Genomic DNA, 15,036 nt, shown 5'->3' with positions numbered 1-15,036 from the left:
AAAAATTTTATGAATATTAATAATAAAGTTTGTTAAAATATTTTTAAATTATAATTATATAATTATACTTCTTTTACTATTATTTTACTACTAAGCAAATTTTTTTTCCTTTTCCTATTTATATCTAAATTAAAAACCTCATAATTTATCTGTTTGAACTTTGAGCTGTATTAAATTATAATTTCAAATTAAATGTTATTCCAACATATTTAAATGTTATATCTTATTAGTTACATATGCATATTTATAGAAAAAAAAAATTTAAAAATTGTTATAAAATTACCCATAAAATTCTACCGACAAATTTAGTTCTATATGTAAATACTTACATCAATATTTACAGTTTTACCCATATAATTATACATAATCAATTAGTAAAATATTAAAATTTTTAAAAATCGAAAATTTAATTAAATAATTTGATAAAATAGAATAAACATTCAATAAAATTAATATTGTGCATAAACTTGTATTTTAAATAATTATTAGATTTTAAAAAATGAAATATAACAGTTAAATAAAAATTATTATAAAATTGAAATATTTTCAAATTATAATTTTTTAATCATACATCTTCTGCTATTATTTTACTACTAAACAATTTGTTTTCCTTTTACTATTTATATTTGAATTAAAAACTTCAGAATTTATTCTTATTGCAAAATATGAAATTAAATTAATTCAATCAATCAATATAATTATATAATTTAATTAAAAATAAATTTAATTTTATAAATTCATTCAATTTCAAAAAAAAATTTTAAAAATTGCTATAAAATTGCTCATAAAATTCTACTGACAAATTTAGTTCTATATGTAAATACTTACATTAATATTTACAGTTTTACCCATATAATTATACATAATCAATTAGTAAAATATTGAAATTTTAAAAAATCCAAAATTTAATTAAATAATTTGATAAAATAGAGTACACATTCAATAAAAATAATATTGTGCACAAACTTGTATTTCTGAAAGAACAAAATGAAATAAAAATTTTATGAATATTAATAATAAAGTTTGTAAATAATAGAGATGTACTTTCCGATTAAATAATTATTAGATTTCAAAAAATGAAAGTTTAGTAGTGGTATTAATGAAAGTTTTTATATATATAAACTTGAGACAAGAAATTCTACCGACAAATTTAGTTCTATATGTAAATACTTACATCAATATTTACAGTTTTACTCATATAATTATACATAATCAATTAGTAAAATATTGAAATTTTTAAAAATCGAAAATTTAATTAAATAATTTGATAAAATAGAGTACACATTCAATAAAATTAATATTGTGCATAAACTTGTATTTTAAAATATGCTTCAAGAACATAATGAAATAAAAATTTTATGAATATTAATAATAAAGTTTGTTAAAATATTTTTAAATTATAATTATATAATTATACTTCTTTTACTATTATTTTACTACTAAGCAAATTTTTTTTCCTTTTGCTATTTATATCTAAATTAAAAACCTCATAATTTATTCTGAAAAAAAAGTTTTCATACCAAGGATTCCTTTCTTGCCAAATGCAGACGACAATAGTGGTTTTCCATTCAAAAGAACACAATTTCCTATCAGATTAAGTTTTGCAATGACAATAAATAAAGCACAAGGACAGACATTAGATTTTGTTGGTGTATACTTGCCTCAACCTGTATTTTGTCATGGCCAACTCTATGTAGCACTATCAAGAGCCAAGACTTCTGCTTCAGTAAAAGTTCTTATAAGACCAGTATCAACTCAAGATTGTGAAGAAGCTGAAACAAATAATATTGTTTATAAAGAATTACTAACACTAGCATATCCATCATAAACTTCTGTAAGTAATCAAATTTCAATATATACCTCTCAATTGAATACAATTTGTTTTTCCATTATGTAATTTTCAGAACTTCCTGTTTTTCTATTATTGAAATTGTCTTATTTAAATTCAATTGTTTAAACTAATATTTTTTTTCTCTTCATTTATAAGTAGGCTTCAACATGCGGACTATCTATACATCAATCAAAGACATTACTCCAAGTACAAGAAATTGGAGCATCAAGATGATTGTGTCAGACAAATCTCCCAAACGTACTGCACAACATTCACCGACAAAATATCAAAATCTGACATTGATAGACCCTGAGGTAACACATTGATATCATTATCATTCTTGCAAAAATATACTTAATATTTATATTATATTCCTTCACATGATATATCCAAAATAAATATGTTTTCCCCTTACAACATAGATTCATTCTAACTATATTCTCAGATTAAATCTTATATATATTTAATAAATACTATTTTACAATCAATAGAATAGAAATAACTATTCATTTATACAATATTATGCAGGGCAACCGACTACAAGCAACAATTTTCGGCAAAGATATAGACCTACGTAATGACATGTTGCACATCTTCTGGTCTTACTACATCAGTAATGCTTATGTTAAGCCTTTAGATCCCAGGCATAGAATTGAAGCGCATGAATACCAGTGGATCTTAAATTCAAGAACAATCATCGAAAACATTCCAGATTGGAATTACAACCACCAGAATATGATATTATCTCATTCACCAATCTGCATGAGTACAAAGACACTGGAACTGAAATAGGTAAATATCACATCGATATATTTAACGTACATCTTGATACTCTTATTCAGTTTTCACAAATTTTTTTTTAACATAATTGGACAGCTATTCTGGCGATCGCAATATACATGAAACCTCCTAGAGAAATTACCTCAATACATGGGCCAACAAAAATTCAAGAAATATATGTTATCGACCAGAGGTAAAAAAGATTTCTCAACTATATATGTGATATTAATAAATTCTTTAATTAACTTATTTTCAATACTATTTCATCATGCTACACTTTTAAATACTTTCTCCTAAAATTTACAGCCTAATGCCCATATGGTTGACTATGTGGAGTCGATTTGTGGATGGTGAATGCCGAACAATCTCTGATATTATTGAAGCTAAGCCAACTCTACTCGCAACACGTATAAAAGTTGGTTCATACAATGGTATATTACACAACTTATAATATCAGCATTTATTAAAAATAGAATGTTATTATCTACTAACAAATATCTTTTCTTTATAATATAGGTCTCTCTCTTTCGTCTCAACCAACAAGTGTATTTACCTTAAATCCTGTCATCCCTGCTGCAACTCCATTATGTCAATGGTAATTCTTTCTTACTTTATTATATATATATACAATTTGTACCTACTATATCTTTTCCTCCATGATTTCTCTCATTCATTTTAAATTATTCTAAAAATATTTAGGACAATGCTAAACCATGCACTGCTTGAAGAAATCGTCGAAAAAAATCTACATCACACAACGGCATCAGCATCAGCATCGGCATCAAATGTTGACATGAAAGACATAATTAAGCTTGATGATCTTGCTGGTTTTCTTAAATCATTACAGCCAATGACGGTACATTTCTAACCTTATCTTAAGACTACATATTATTTACAACCACTAAAAATATATATCTGTTGCAAAATTAATGCAGAAAGCAAAATTTTGGATTAAAGCAACTATTTGTGTGGTTGATCTCCATCAAATATTCTTCTACATGTCCTGCATTGGATGTAAAAAGGGGACTGGATATGAACAAAATGAAAAATTTCAATGTTATCATTGCAAATACATGAGTAATGCACAACCACGGTATACATCTTATATTCATATTTTACGTCGTAAATGTTCCTTTAATCAATTTTATATTATATTCAAATTATTGCTTAATCATTCAGACTAAAAAATATAGTTTGTTTATATAGCTGTCGAGCTTACATCGACGTTGACGATGGTAATGGACGACTAGGAGCTGTCATGTTTGGTAAAATCGCAGAAGAAGCTCTATGTTGCACAGCAATCGAACTAATGGAACATACAGGAGAGGTAACCAACTTATTCAAATTCCAATTTATATTTTAAAAACATTTAATTTTAGATATTCAAATAGGAAGTTATTAAAAATATATTTTACATTAAATTTATTCACCATACAGGAACATTTACCGTATATCCAAAATATTGTAAAATTATGTTCAACAAAAAAATGGATCATACAATTGGGTGCAGATTTAGATCAACTCCAAAAACAACGTCACAAAAACTTCAACGTTCTCTCCATAAATGCTGCGAATGAGGAGAACACACACACCACTTTGAATCCATTATGTAATATTTAGTTGTTTCAGACTTTACTTTTAGTAGCAAAAGAAACAATTATGTAATATTTAGTCGTTTTAGACTCTACTTTCAGTAACCAAAAAAACAATTATGTAATATTCACTTTCCTGACTTGCTTAAACATATAGTCTGTCTAAATCTATTATCAGAGACTTTAAACAATTATAGTTTACTTAAACAATTAATTATGTTATCTTCATAGACCTTATCATTAAATTTTCTTATTCTACACTAGATGTTTATATTTTAGAATAACCTAATACAGGGCAAACGTGCATCGCACGTACATACACTGCTAGTATATATATATATGGTGTGTTTGTATTATTTATTCACATTTAATTTATATTTTCTTAAATTATAAACAAATATAGAAGCTTTGGCCAAGTTGAATGAATGCAGTGAGAGTTGGTTGGATGTGGGCGAAAAACATGAGACTTTCATGCAACTATTCACCATTTTGACGGCTCTGATCTCTCCGCTGAGTTGGTGTTGTGTGCGATTATAGAGCTATATATTCGTGGGCCGTGATCTGGTTCCTTAATTCGGCGCAGAACAAAATAACGCACGACAAGTACGAGAATGATATAAAAAAAAAAAAAAAAAAAACATATACTAATTCAAACCTAATTTCGGAATATAGAAATGTAATATTTTATTTTATAATAAGATGTTACGCAAATTGAATTTATTTTTTTATCAATTTTTTTTTGCACAATATATTATAATTTGGTGACAGTACTACGTTATTCATATTTTGATTGTACCTCGCAGAGAGACATAATTTTAATCTAATTATATTCAATGATTTTATCATAATCTAATATACTCGTTATATATAGTTATAGAGTGCGTAATTATTTTAAAAAAACTAAAATTTATTATTAAAAAAAAAAAATTCATTTCGACCGTCCGGCCGGTACAGGTACTAGATATATACCGTACCGGCCAAAATACCGGCCGTACCGGCCGGTACCGGCCGTTTCGGCCTAAATTTCGGCCTGTACCGGCCTATATTTCGGCCGATATTTCGGCCTGTTTTTTTTTTTTTTTTTTTTCATTTTTTCAAACTATAAGTTTATTTTTTGACCCCCAATTTAGATTAGACTATTTATAATTTATATGTATGTATGTATTTATATATAATTTATTCATATATAAACTATTATTTTAGAATATAATTGTTATATATATTTATATATATAATTTATTCATATATCGACTATTCCGAAACGGTACACGAAACGGTACCGGTACCGAAATATTTCGTTCCAGTGTCTTGACCGGTACGCCATCCGGTACGGTATTCAAAACATTGATCAAAAGGCTTAGCAAATAAGATGTATATAAGAGGGTGCAGAAAATAGATATAAGGAGATCATGCATGCACATTAAGCTCATCTAGAAAGATAATCCTAACAAAGCCCAAGAGGGAGAAATTAAAAACCTATCAAATCTAGACCAAGCCCAAAGAGATGCCTACCCCGATCTCTCACTTGGGAATGGTGCAACCACCACCAATACACCAAGGCCTATCCCACCAATCCAGGTTTTGCCCATAAACCCAAATTTTTACAAGCAACTGTAAATTCCCCAACACACTTATCAATACTTGTAAACTCTGAACGCTCCTACTAGAATTAGATTTTAGTCCCTAAACATTTCAAGTTAGAATCTTGGGCTTCATATTACAACTGGTTCTGCCCTCCCTCTAGTCCTCCCTTCTCGACTTGGACTACCTCCCTTAGCATCATAGTTGATTGTCCAATTAAGACACTTTAACTTCTTGTTATTCTTAGATCTTGATTTTGTTCAAAGCAAGTGAATTGCCTCAATTGCAGTGTGAATTGCCGTGAATCGGTCCTCAAATCCTCCACATGTAATCCATTGATGAACCAACTATTGTTGATCAGTGGAAAAGATATCAGGGATACAACATCTTCCACAAACTCAACTCCAAACTATAGACCAAGCCCTAAACATTCCTCCTTGCAAGGCATCAATAACAACCCCATTACTTCCTCCACACCATCTTCTGCATACAAATCCAACATCTCCTCCACTGCACCACTATTGCTATCACCACTTTGTCCAAAGCTTTGTGTCGACCCACAAGGTGCCTGAAGAGGTACCGAGAAACTGGTTCCCTTCGTCATGGGTGGTGGAGCCATGATCACCATTTGAAGTTCTGGGTTGGAGAAAATCCATAAACTCCCCCAACTCTTGGCAATACCTCAAGTTACTTCACCTCCGGCACCCACGTGGGTGACATCATTTCAACGAAGGGAACATTGAAAGGGGGTGTGCCACTTTGATAGACCCTACACCTGCCCCAAGCCTTGGTGTTACACTATTTTCCTTCAACGCCAGAGTGAGTGATGTTGTTTCGTCGTAGAGAACACTGACTAGGGGTGTAGCACACATTGGCGAACTTTTTTGTGCCACCCGTGGTGGAAGGCAGTTCGTTTCCACTGAATCTATGTCGATACCCGATTCTCCTTTTGACTCGATTCTACTTTTGACCCGCCACACTATCCTGGGTTTGTATATAAAAAATGTGCCAAACCCAACTGTGATGGGATTTTTCCCCCGATCCATGGAATTTCCTAGGCCCAACTCATTGGGGGGACTCCCTAGAAGACAAAATATGAGAGAATGAGAGGGGACAATAAGAGACTAAGGAGTGAGGGTGTCAGGAGAGAAAAATAGGTAATTTGACATAAAGTAAGGGAAAACAATGTATAAGGCGTCAGGATAGAAAAGTAGGGAAGTAACTTAAAGCAAATAGGGGGCAAGAGATAAAAGGCAAGGAGAACTTACAAATGGGGGACTTTTTGGACTGTTTGAGAGGCTTCTAGGGTTTTTCTTATTCGACTTATTCTTCAACCTTTGGAGAGAGAACATATTCTTGAGCAAGTAGATCTCCATTGTACAGTAAGAACTGAGAGGCTATGGAAGACTGTAAACAAGCATATTATAGTGGAGACTTCCCTCCCCAAACCCCGTGGATGTACGCCTAGTGTATAACCATGTACATCTGTATGTCCATCTCTTTTTATTTTCTCTGCATTTAAATAATGTTCATGGCTATGGATGTATGCAACAACACTATACAACAGCACTGAACCACTGTCGGGGGCTGCACACAACACCGATCAAAGCCTAGCTCTAAAGACCTGAGTTGCTGAAACTTGGCCCAAAGGCATGCGAAACACGACGTTAACAATGGCGCCGTCTATGAGATCGTTATAGATTCTACGTGTACTTCATATGCCAGCAACGACTTGTTCCAGGCAACTCGGAAGTCAAGAACGAGATTTTTTCTTTGTGCACGCCATCGAGATTTTTCTTTGGCACCGGAAGCAAAAGGAGGACGATTTTCCAGCGTGCTAAATGATCTCCGAAGGAGTAGATGGAAATCTTTTTTTTTTTATATAGGTAATCAAGGAGCAGATGGAAATCTTCCAGATAAGTACTTTTGACTCTCTAACCTTTTATTTTTACAGGTATTTTGCAATGAATGGTGCTTGGTTGGTTTTGCTCGGGCACAAAGCCAAATATCCCGACTGCTTAGAATTGTAAAATACTCAGTTTTGAACATACTTTATAAGGAAAGAGAGGAAGGGGTACACCGAACAGCTCGCAAGTAGGGACCAAGTGTGCAATGTGCACAATGGAGGTGGCCGTGCATGGCATGAATAGTGTCATGCACGTACCACGTTGACAACATGCACCCAAGAGTTCGCGGCCTAGACCACCTGCTGATGGCATCCAATCGGACCACCAGTAGTTTCTAAAGGCAGCCCCACCAACGGGGGTCGGCGGGAAGCTATGAGTAATGTTCACGATATGCGCCTCTTCGTATGTGCTAGATTACGACTCTGGCTAGCCGCGGCGTGGCCAGGGAGCAATGCAGGCAGCCACCCTGTGCCCCGCAGGCATTGTCTACCTCTGCTGGAGGGTTCCCCGACCGCCACAGTGGGCAAACGTCCGCCAAAGGACACACACCAACAGCTCGCGACAACGGAGAGAAGAAATGCCACGGCCCCGCTGTGGCGCAACAGGAGAGTGGCACTGGAAGCCACCATCTGGCTCGCCAGCGTCGTCTGTCCGCGCCGGAGTGAACACCTACCATTCTCAACCAGTGGCAACCTTTTTCGCCTAATACACAGCCACATGACCACAGCTAACTCATGGCGGTATCCTCCCCCTCGGCCCACCACTCAACGGCCTAGCATCACGGCATCTTTCTCCTCAGCCATGGCCACTGAACTCCACGGCCTTAACTCCTCGCCCACAGCCTTAACTCCTCGCCCACAGCCACAACTCCTCGCCCACAGACTCTCCACGAGCATGGACTCATCAGTAGCCCCTCCACAGCCCTTGAAGCGTCACTCCTCAGTCGTGCACGATGACACGTCAGCCCATCACTCCTTAGCTACTCTTCCTCCGCCAACAACTCCACGGTTCAAGCCCTTCAGACAACACCTTCCTCGACCACCTCCAGCCGCACAACTCACTCCTCGGCCATGCACATCGGGTAGAGATCCTTAGCCTGCGCACACAACTAGCACCTTAACCCAGTGTTTTTCGAAAGTTCAGCCAGCGCACTTGGCTAGCTCCTCAACCCTGTGTTTGTCGACCAGTGCATGTGATCTCTCTCACCTACCAATAGCTTGGCCATGCACATCGAGCAGAGCCTCCCAACTAAGGATATCATGGTCATGCATGGTCATTCAGGGCAAGCACGTGGCCCACCACCTTACTCGATAGACAACATCATGACAATACACAATCAGAAGAAAATGAACAAATATGACGACAGGTGACTTCCCCAACGATGAAAAAAAAAAGGGAAAATGGAAGCAAAAACAAAAATGAGCGAGGAAGAGAGGAAATGGCAAATAACAGTGGGTAATTTTGGTCAAGCAGCGGGCAAAAATTAGCCGCAGCAGCTAAACACTCCAGTTTGTCCCCCTCAAAACTTATGTGAATTCTATTTTACTAACGTAATTATTTTCTATAGTGCGAAACACCAGTTGTACGACCCGACATGATATCTCCAATTAGAGTAACCTGCAACGACAAAATCAACTAGTTTTCATCAGCAAAGTTAACTCCACTAAACAGGAACTCCATCAATAATTTACATCCCTGCGAGGCAAAAAAGGAAAGGTAAGGCTAAAAAGTTGTCTTATCCCTTTCGCGGAGGAGTGCGGGTCAGTCCTTAGCCACCCGAAGACAAAATGTACCTTCCTCGTAAGCGTTAACAGGCGGGAGTGAGTCCAGTAGCAAACTGCCCAAATGACTTACCTCCCTGCAGGATACCAAGGAGAAATGTATGCCTAAATGTTGCATTGTCCCTTCCGCAGCATTTTTCAAAAGGTAGGACAGGTCTGATAGGAATTGACGGGATAACTGTGAGGGTATTTTTCCCTCGATCTATGGAATTTCCTAAGCCTAGCCCATTGGGAGGACTCACTAGAAGACAAGATATGAGAGAATGAGAGGGGACAAGAAGAGACTAAAGAGTGTGGGTGTCAAAAGTGAGGGTGTTAGGAGAGAAAAAATAGATGATTTGATATAAAATAAGGGAGAATAAGGTGTAAGGTGTCAGGAGAGAAAAGTAGGAAAATGACTTAAAGCAAATGGGAGGCAAAAGATAAAAGACAAGGGGAACCTACGGATGTGGGACTTTTTGGACTGTTTGAAAGGCTTCTGGGGTTTTTCTTATTTGGCTTCTTCTTCAACCTTTGGAGAAAGAACATCTTTTCCAGTAAGTAGATCTTCATTGTACAGTGAGAAATGAGAGGCTATGAAAGACTGTAAACAAGTATATTATAGTAGAGACTCCCCTCCCCAAACCCCCGTGGACGTAGACCTAGTGCCGAACCACGTAAATCTGTGTCCATCTCTCTTTATTTTCTCTGTATTTAAATATTGTTCATGTTCATGTTCATGTTCATGGTCATGAATGTACGCACCAACATCGTATAGCCACACCGGACTACTGCCGAGGCTCCACACAGCACCGATCGAGGCCTAGCTCTGAAAACCCAAGTTACTGGAACTTGACCTAAAAGCGTGCGAAACCCGACGTTAACACCAACTTTCTTTTTCCTTTATCCAATTTTATAGGATTCGATTAGTCACTTATCATGCCCAACCCACTCTTTTGTTTTAATGACTTGTGATTCGACTCCCACTTATTGGGCCTTACAGCCCCATTACCACCTCTTATCACGCCCGGCCCATCAAGTTTCACTGATAAGCTTCATTCAACTCGATGGGCTGGTTTTGCATCTCTTTTAATGTACTGTGAATCTCTCTTTCAGCCATACTACCATTGGGAAGTCCAAAACCATCCATCGTTGCATAAGAAATAGTTCTTAAGCTTTCAGAGGAGTCGGACCCCGTCTGACTTGGGTTTTGTCCATGCATGATCTGCAAAGGCTGCAAACCATTTTGACAGTTTCCCTTCTTGCCCCTATTATCAAACTGAGTCACCGACACATGACCTATATTCAGAGCTTCTTCATATGATTGCCTCACCTTTTTGCTTCAGATCCAAATTGTTGTTCTCATGAGAACATGTGTTCTTTTGGCTTTTTCCCAATGACCCATCTCCATGAATGCAAAAAACAGATCAGCAAATATGCATAACTCGACAACAAGTTTCTCCCAACTTAGGCCTTCATACTCTTTTGGAATGACTAGAAGTCTAGAACACCCCACCGACCTCCTCCACCATATTCGGTTATAGTTAAAAATCTACCATGTATGCTGGAGCATTGTTGAGCCACGAATCCTCTATTTCCTTCGCACATGTGTTTTATGAATTCTTATTGTCTCTCTGCTAGAAACACTGCTTCCATCGTAGCCACCAGCCACCCTATACTGCTACGACCTAGAACTACAGACATCCAAACCCTTATGCTCTTATCCACAATTTTATTGAGGACCTCCATGCCTTTGGTGAAAACTCGAAAGCCTTCGATTTCACACAAAAGCCCATAATAGTTGGTGATCTCAAGTAAGGAAAAAAATGGAATGAAACAGAGAACTATTTATGACAATCATCACCAAAAATAGCCATCTGTGCACTCATTCCATACTAGAGAGAGCGAGAGAGAGAGAGAGAGAGAGAGAGAGAGAGAGAGGATATGAGAACTTCCTCAATCAACCTAAGTCTATATTTAACGTTATTCGTTTTCTTAAGGGATTGCATCAGGAGACTAGCTTCCTTCATTTTGCCATGTCTACCATAGCCAGCGACTCATGATAGTTCCACACATTTTGTGAAAAGCCCTCTAATTAGAGCAGCACTCTCATCACATCAGAGACCCATTTACCAACCAGAAGGTATCAGAAAGTCTAAGGCAGGCAAGGCAGCCTGCAAAATGAGTGGCAAGAAGGGACGCCCATTCATTCGCACATTAAAGCTTTGTTGTACAGTCATTGGGAAGATTTAGGTCGGATATAGGGTGGGCATGATGGGAGAAAAGAAAATGACATGCAAATGGAAAGGTGGGGAAGATGATAGAGAAACAAGAGAGGAATTGGGGTGAAGAAATTCGCAGAGAAGCTCTTTTTTTAATCTTGATAAATATGGACATAATAATTTTATTCTATAATTGAAAAATGGAAAAAAAAATGGAAGATTCTCGTGTCATCCCATATAATATAATGTTAAAAAAATAATAATAGAACTTAAGTTATTGAAGTAAAATAATAATTCAAAATTCAAAAAACAAAACTATTTATCTTGATCTCGAGTGATATGGGAAAACTTTGATCATGAATTGGTGAAGAAGTCAGAAAAAATCCAAGAACCCACTATTTTTATTTATGCACCAAAAGATCGAAAATATATTCTTATTAAGGTCTACTGATCAACGAGAAGTGAATCTCAACAACACAGAACGGTGTACATAGTCATTTGGCATACAAACTTCAAAAAACACAAAAACTACAAGGCTCACAACAACACAGTTATCTCTATACTCACTAAAGTATAAGAACATGTTATTTATCAGGGAGAAAAAACTGAACAAGTATACTCATTTAAGCATATAGGAATATGACACATTTCATAGTAGTAATTGTTTCCTTCCATCTTCAAGCATTCTCAGATTCACAAGTATATCTATTTGCATTCACTTTCCTGCATATAAAGAACAAAGATGCAAAAATAAGCACGAAGTAGAAGAATAGAGATCCTCTCCAATTGCCTATTCGAACTGGTTAGTCTAGAAGAAGGCAAGTGCCCCTAATTCGATGTGGTAATATTTTTAAAGGTAAAAGATAATAATTTGATTAATCAGACCATTCCTTGTAATTAAAATGAACGACGAAACTATTTAAGACCAAATAAGCTACTCAAGCAAGCCTTACAACTAGACGACAAGCTATTTCAATAAATCACCTATTTTCCACGCTTCTTTCATTTTTCTGTTTGCTTATAACACCAATTTGAAGCCCTTTGACAGGAAATCGTCCCTGAGAAGAACAAATGCCAATTCTTCAGGCAATAAGTCACATTGAAAGTAAATGCCACAAAATTGCATAAATTGCTATAGAGATAGGAAAACGAAACTGACCTATCCATTAAAATGTGAACAAAATTACACATATCTCTACTCTGAGTGGGACCATAACCAAAATCATCCAAGCATGTCATCTAATGAATAATCACTACGTCTAATTACCATAATAACGCAAAGAGAAACACATTGACTAGCATAAAGAAACAATGAGAGTTGCATAAACCCAAAAGACAAAAATCTCTTGTAATTTACCTTTTCTTGCTCTTGATCTTCTCTGCTCCTGAATTATGCTGCTTCTCATTGTATTCTCTATTCACCTCAGCCGAGACAAGACTTCCGACACAAATATGAGCCTCAAAAGGAGTAGGCAGACCACCAAGATTCACGTTCTTGATCTTTTTCTTTCTCAAATCGTACCACAGAAGCCTCTCATGGTTCTGTTCCAACAGAACCTCCTCACCACTCTTTGAATAGGCCAAGGGTCTCAAATACGTGAAAGTCCCACAAAAAAATATTACTTCTTGTTCGACCGTAAACAGCTTGGCCCAAGACTCCTTAACCCCATACTCCTTCATCACCCAAACATCAACGCGAATATCATAGTAATTCGCAACCATACAAAAGCACCTACCCAACACTCCTACGTCTATTTGAAACTTCTCCACCGCACATTTCGGCATCGGCACCTCCCGAAAACTCTCAACCGTAAGATCAAACGCGACAATCAGATCAGAATCGTCAAATTTGAACTTCCTGTTCACCACCCAATGCAAACAACCACTAGCAAGTGTCCCGTTTTTCTTCGTGTAACAGAGGACATAAGGCATGTCTTCGGAGTCTCTCAACTCATTCTCTTTCAGACTATAGACCTTAACCTTCAAGACAAACCCATCGTTTTTTAAATTAATAAATTGCAAAATCCTCACCAGCTTGTGATCATCATGAACCGAGTCGTACCCGAACCAGTAAACCCACGCGCCCAGATAGCTCGACCCGCAGTTGTTGTTTGGCTCGGCAGGTTAAAAGGGCAAGACCTTGTGTTGTCTGATGGCTAGGTTCCAAAAAGCGATATCTTCGGCCACGTTAGCGATACAGAGCAATCCGTTGTAGGAGCCCAGAACTTGAATTCGATGGTTGTAGCACATCAAAGGGTGAACGAGCTCGACAGGGTCGTTCAAGAGGTCGAGCTCAATGAAGTAGAGCTCGGAGTCCTTTTGAAGAATGAGGGCGAGGTTGGAGCCGGTTCCCATGGAGTTCTTGAGGTGGAGATCGACAAAGACCGGACTATCAAACAGATGGCGCCAATACTTGTAGACGAAGAGGAACTGAAGGAGTGGTTTGACTGGTAGCTGGCAGAGTATGCATATGAGTAGATCTTTCGGGAGGCTCGCCATGGCTGGATTGATCGGAGGGCAACAAGGGTCAAGGGTTAGGTTAGGATAATGAGGTTGGGTACTTGAAATTAGCAATTAGGAGTAGGACTGAGCAGTCAGTCAGGGGCTCCAAGTCCAGGAAGTTGTTGAAGATAAACGAGACGTGGACGAGGGTGTGAAGTTATTGGATTGGAACTGCCCGCGACGACTGCAAAATGTGGTTGTTAGGGACAGGAGGTCGAGAACTGTACAAACAACAAAACTAACAAAAAAAAAAAAAAAGAGCTGACGAAATTTGAAAAAAAAATTATAGACATAAGCTTCACATCCTGCACACCACTTAAAAATATGTGATATTACTTTTTTATTCTCATATTTCATATTGAATTGAAATATGAAATATAAAGATAAAAAAATAAAATCACATATTTTTAAGTGGTGTGCAGGGTGTGGGGCTTCTGTGTAGCACACAGAAAGTTAAAAAAGTAATTTTACCGACTGACGGAAGGGGAAGACAAAGTGAAAAGGAATGGAGAAAAGAAGCGACAGGCTGGGTTTTGGGAACTGAGAAAGAGGGAAAGGGATGGGACATGGGCTGAAAATGAGATTAAAAAAAAAAAAAAAATTGATGTGGCACAGCACCATGACAGTTTATGGGATCCTTGTGAGATCTAGCATGACTCTTATATATTGTTATAAAAAATGCTGGACACAACCGCGCGGGAGAACTGCTACTTAACCGTGTCCCAGGTGGGGGGAAAAAAAAACGCATCGTTTTCATTCCTCCTGCCCAAAACCAAAAACAAGCCAAATTCATTCGTATCCCCCCAAATCACAGAGCCCCTTCTGTCTTCCCAAGTCTATAGATACGAGATCAAACCCGAA

The 15,036-nt window shown here is 36.8% G+C and overlaps 1 protein-coding gene across 1 annotated transcript; it reads right to left on the bottom strand.

The window, feature by feature from the left end:
* Positions 1 to 12,091: 12,091 nt before the first annotated feature.
* Positions 12,092 to 14,427, bottom strand: LOC109004550 (F-box protein CPR1-like). Its single transcript, XM_035689670.1, has 3 exons — positions 13,031 to 14,427; positions 12,658 to 12,731; positions 12,092 to 12,396 (listed from the first exon to the last, which is right to left on the bottom strand). Exons 1-2 carry the CDS (start codon positions 13,603 to 13,605, stop codon positions 12,692 to 12,694), a joined length of 615 nt encoding a protein of 204 aa, XP_035545563.1. The 5' UTR covers positions 13,606 to 14,427; the 3' UTR covers positions 12,092 to 12,396; positions 12,658 to 12,691.
* Positions 14,428 to 15,036: the final 609 nt, after the last annotated feature.

Source organism: Juglans regia, chromosome 4 (assembly GCF_001411555.2).
Source record: "Juglans regia cultivar Chandler chromosome 4, Walnut 2.0, whole genome shotgun sequence".
Taxonomy (NCBI): domain Eukaryota; kingdom Viridiplantae; phylum Streptophyta; class Magnoliopsida; order Fagales; family Juglandaceae; genus Juglans; species Juglans regia.
The sequence above is the reverse complement of the archived record's forward strand: the minus strand, read 5'-3'. Positions and strand labels throughout refer to the sequence as shown.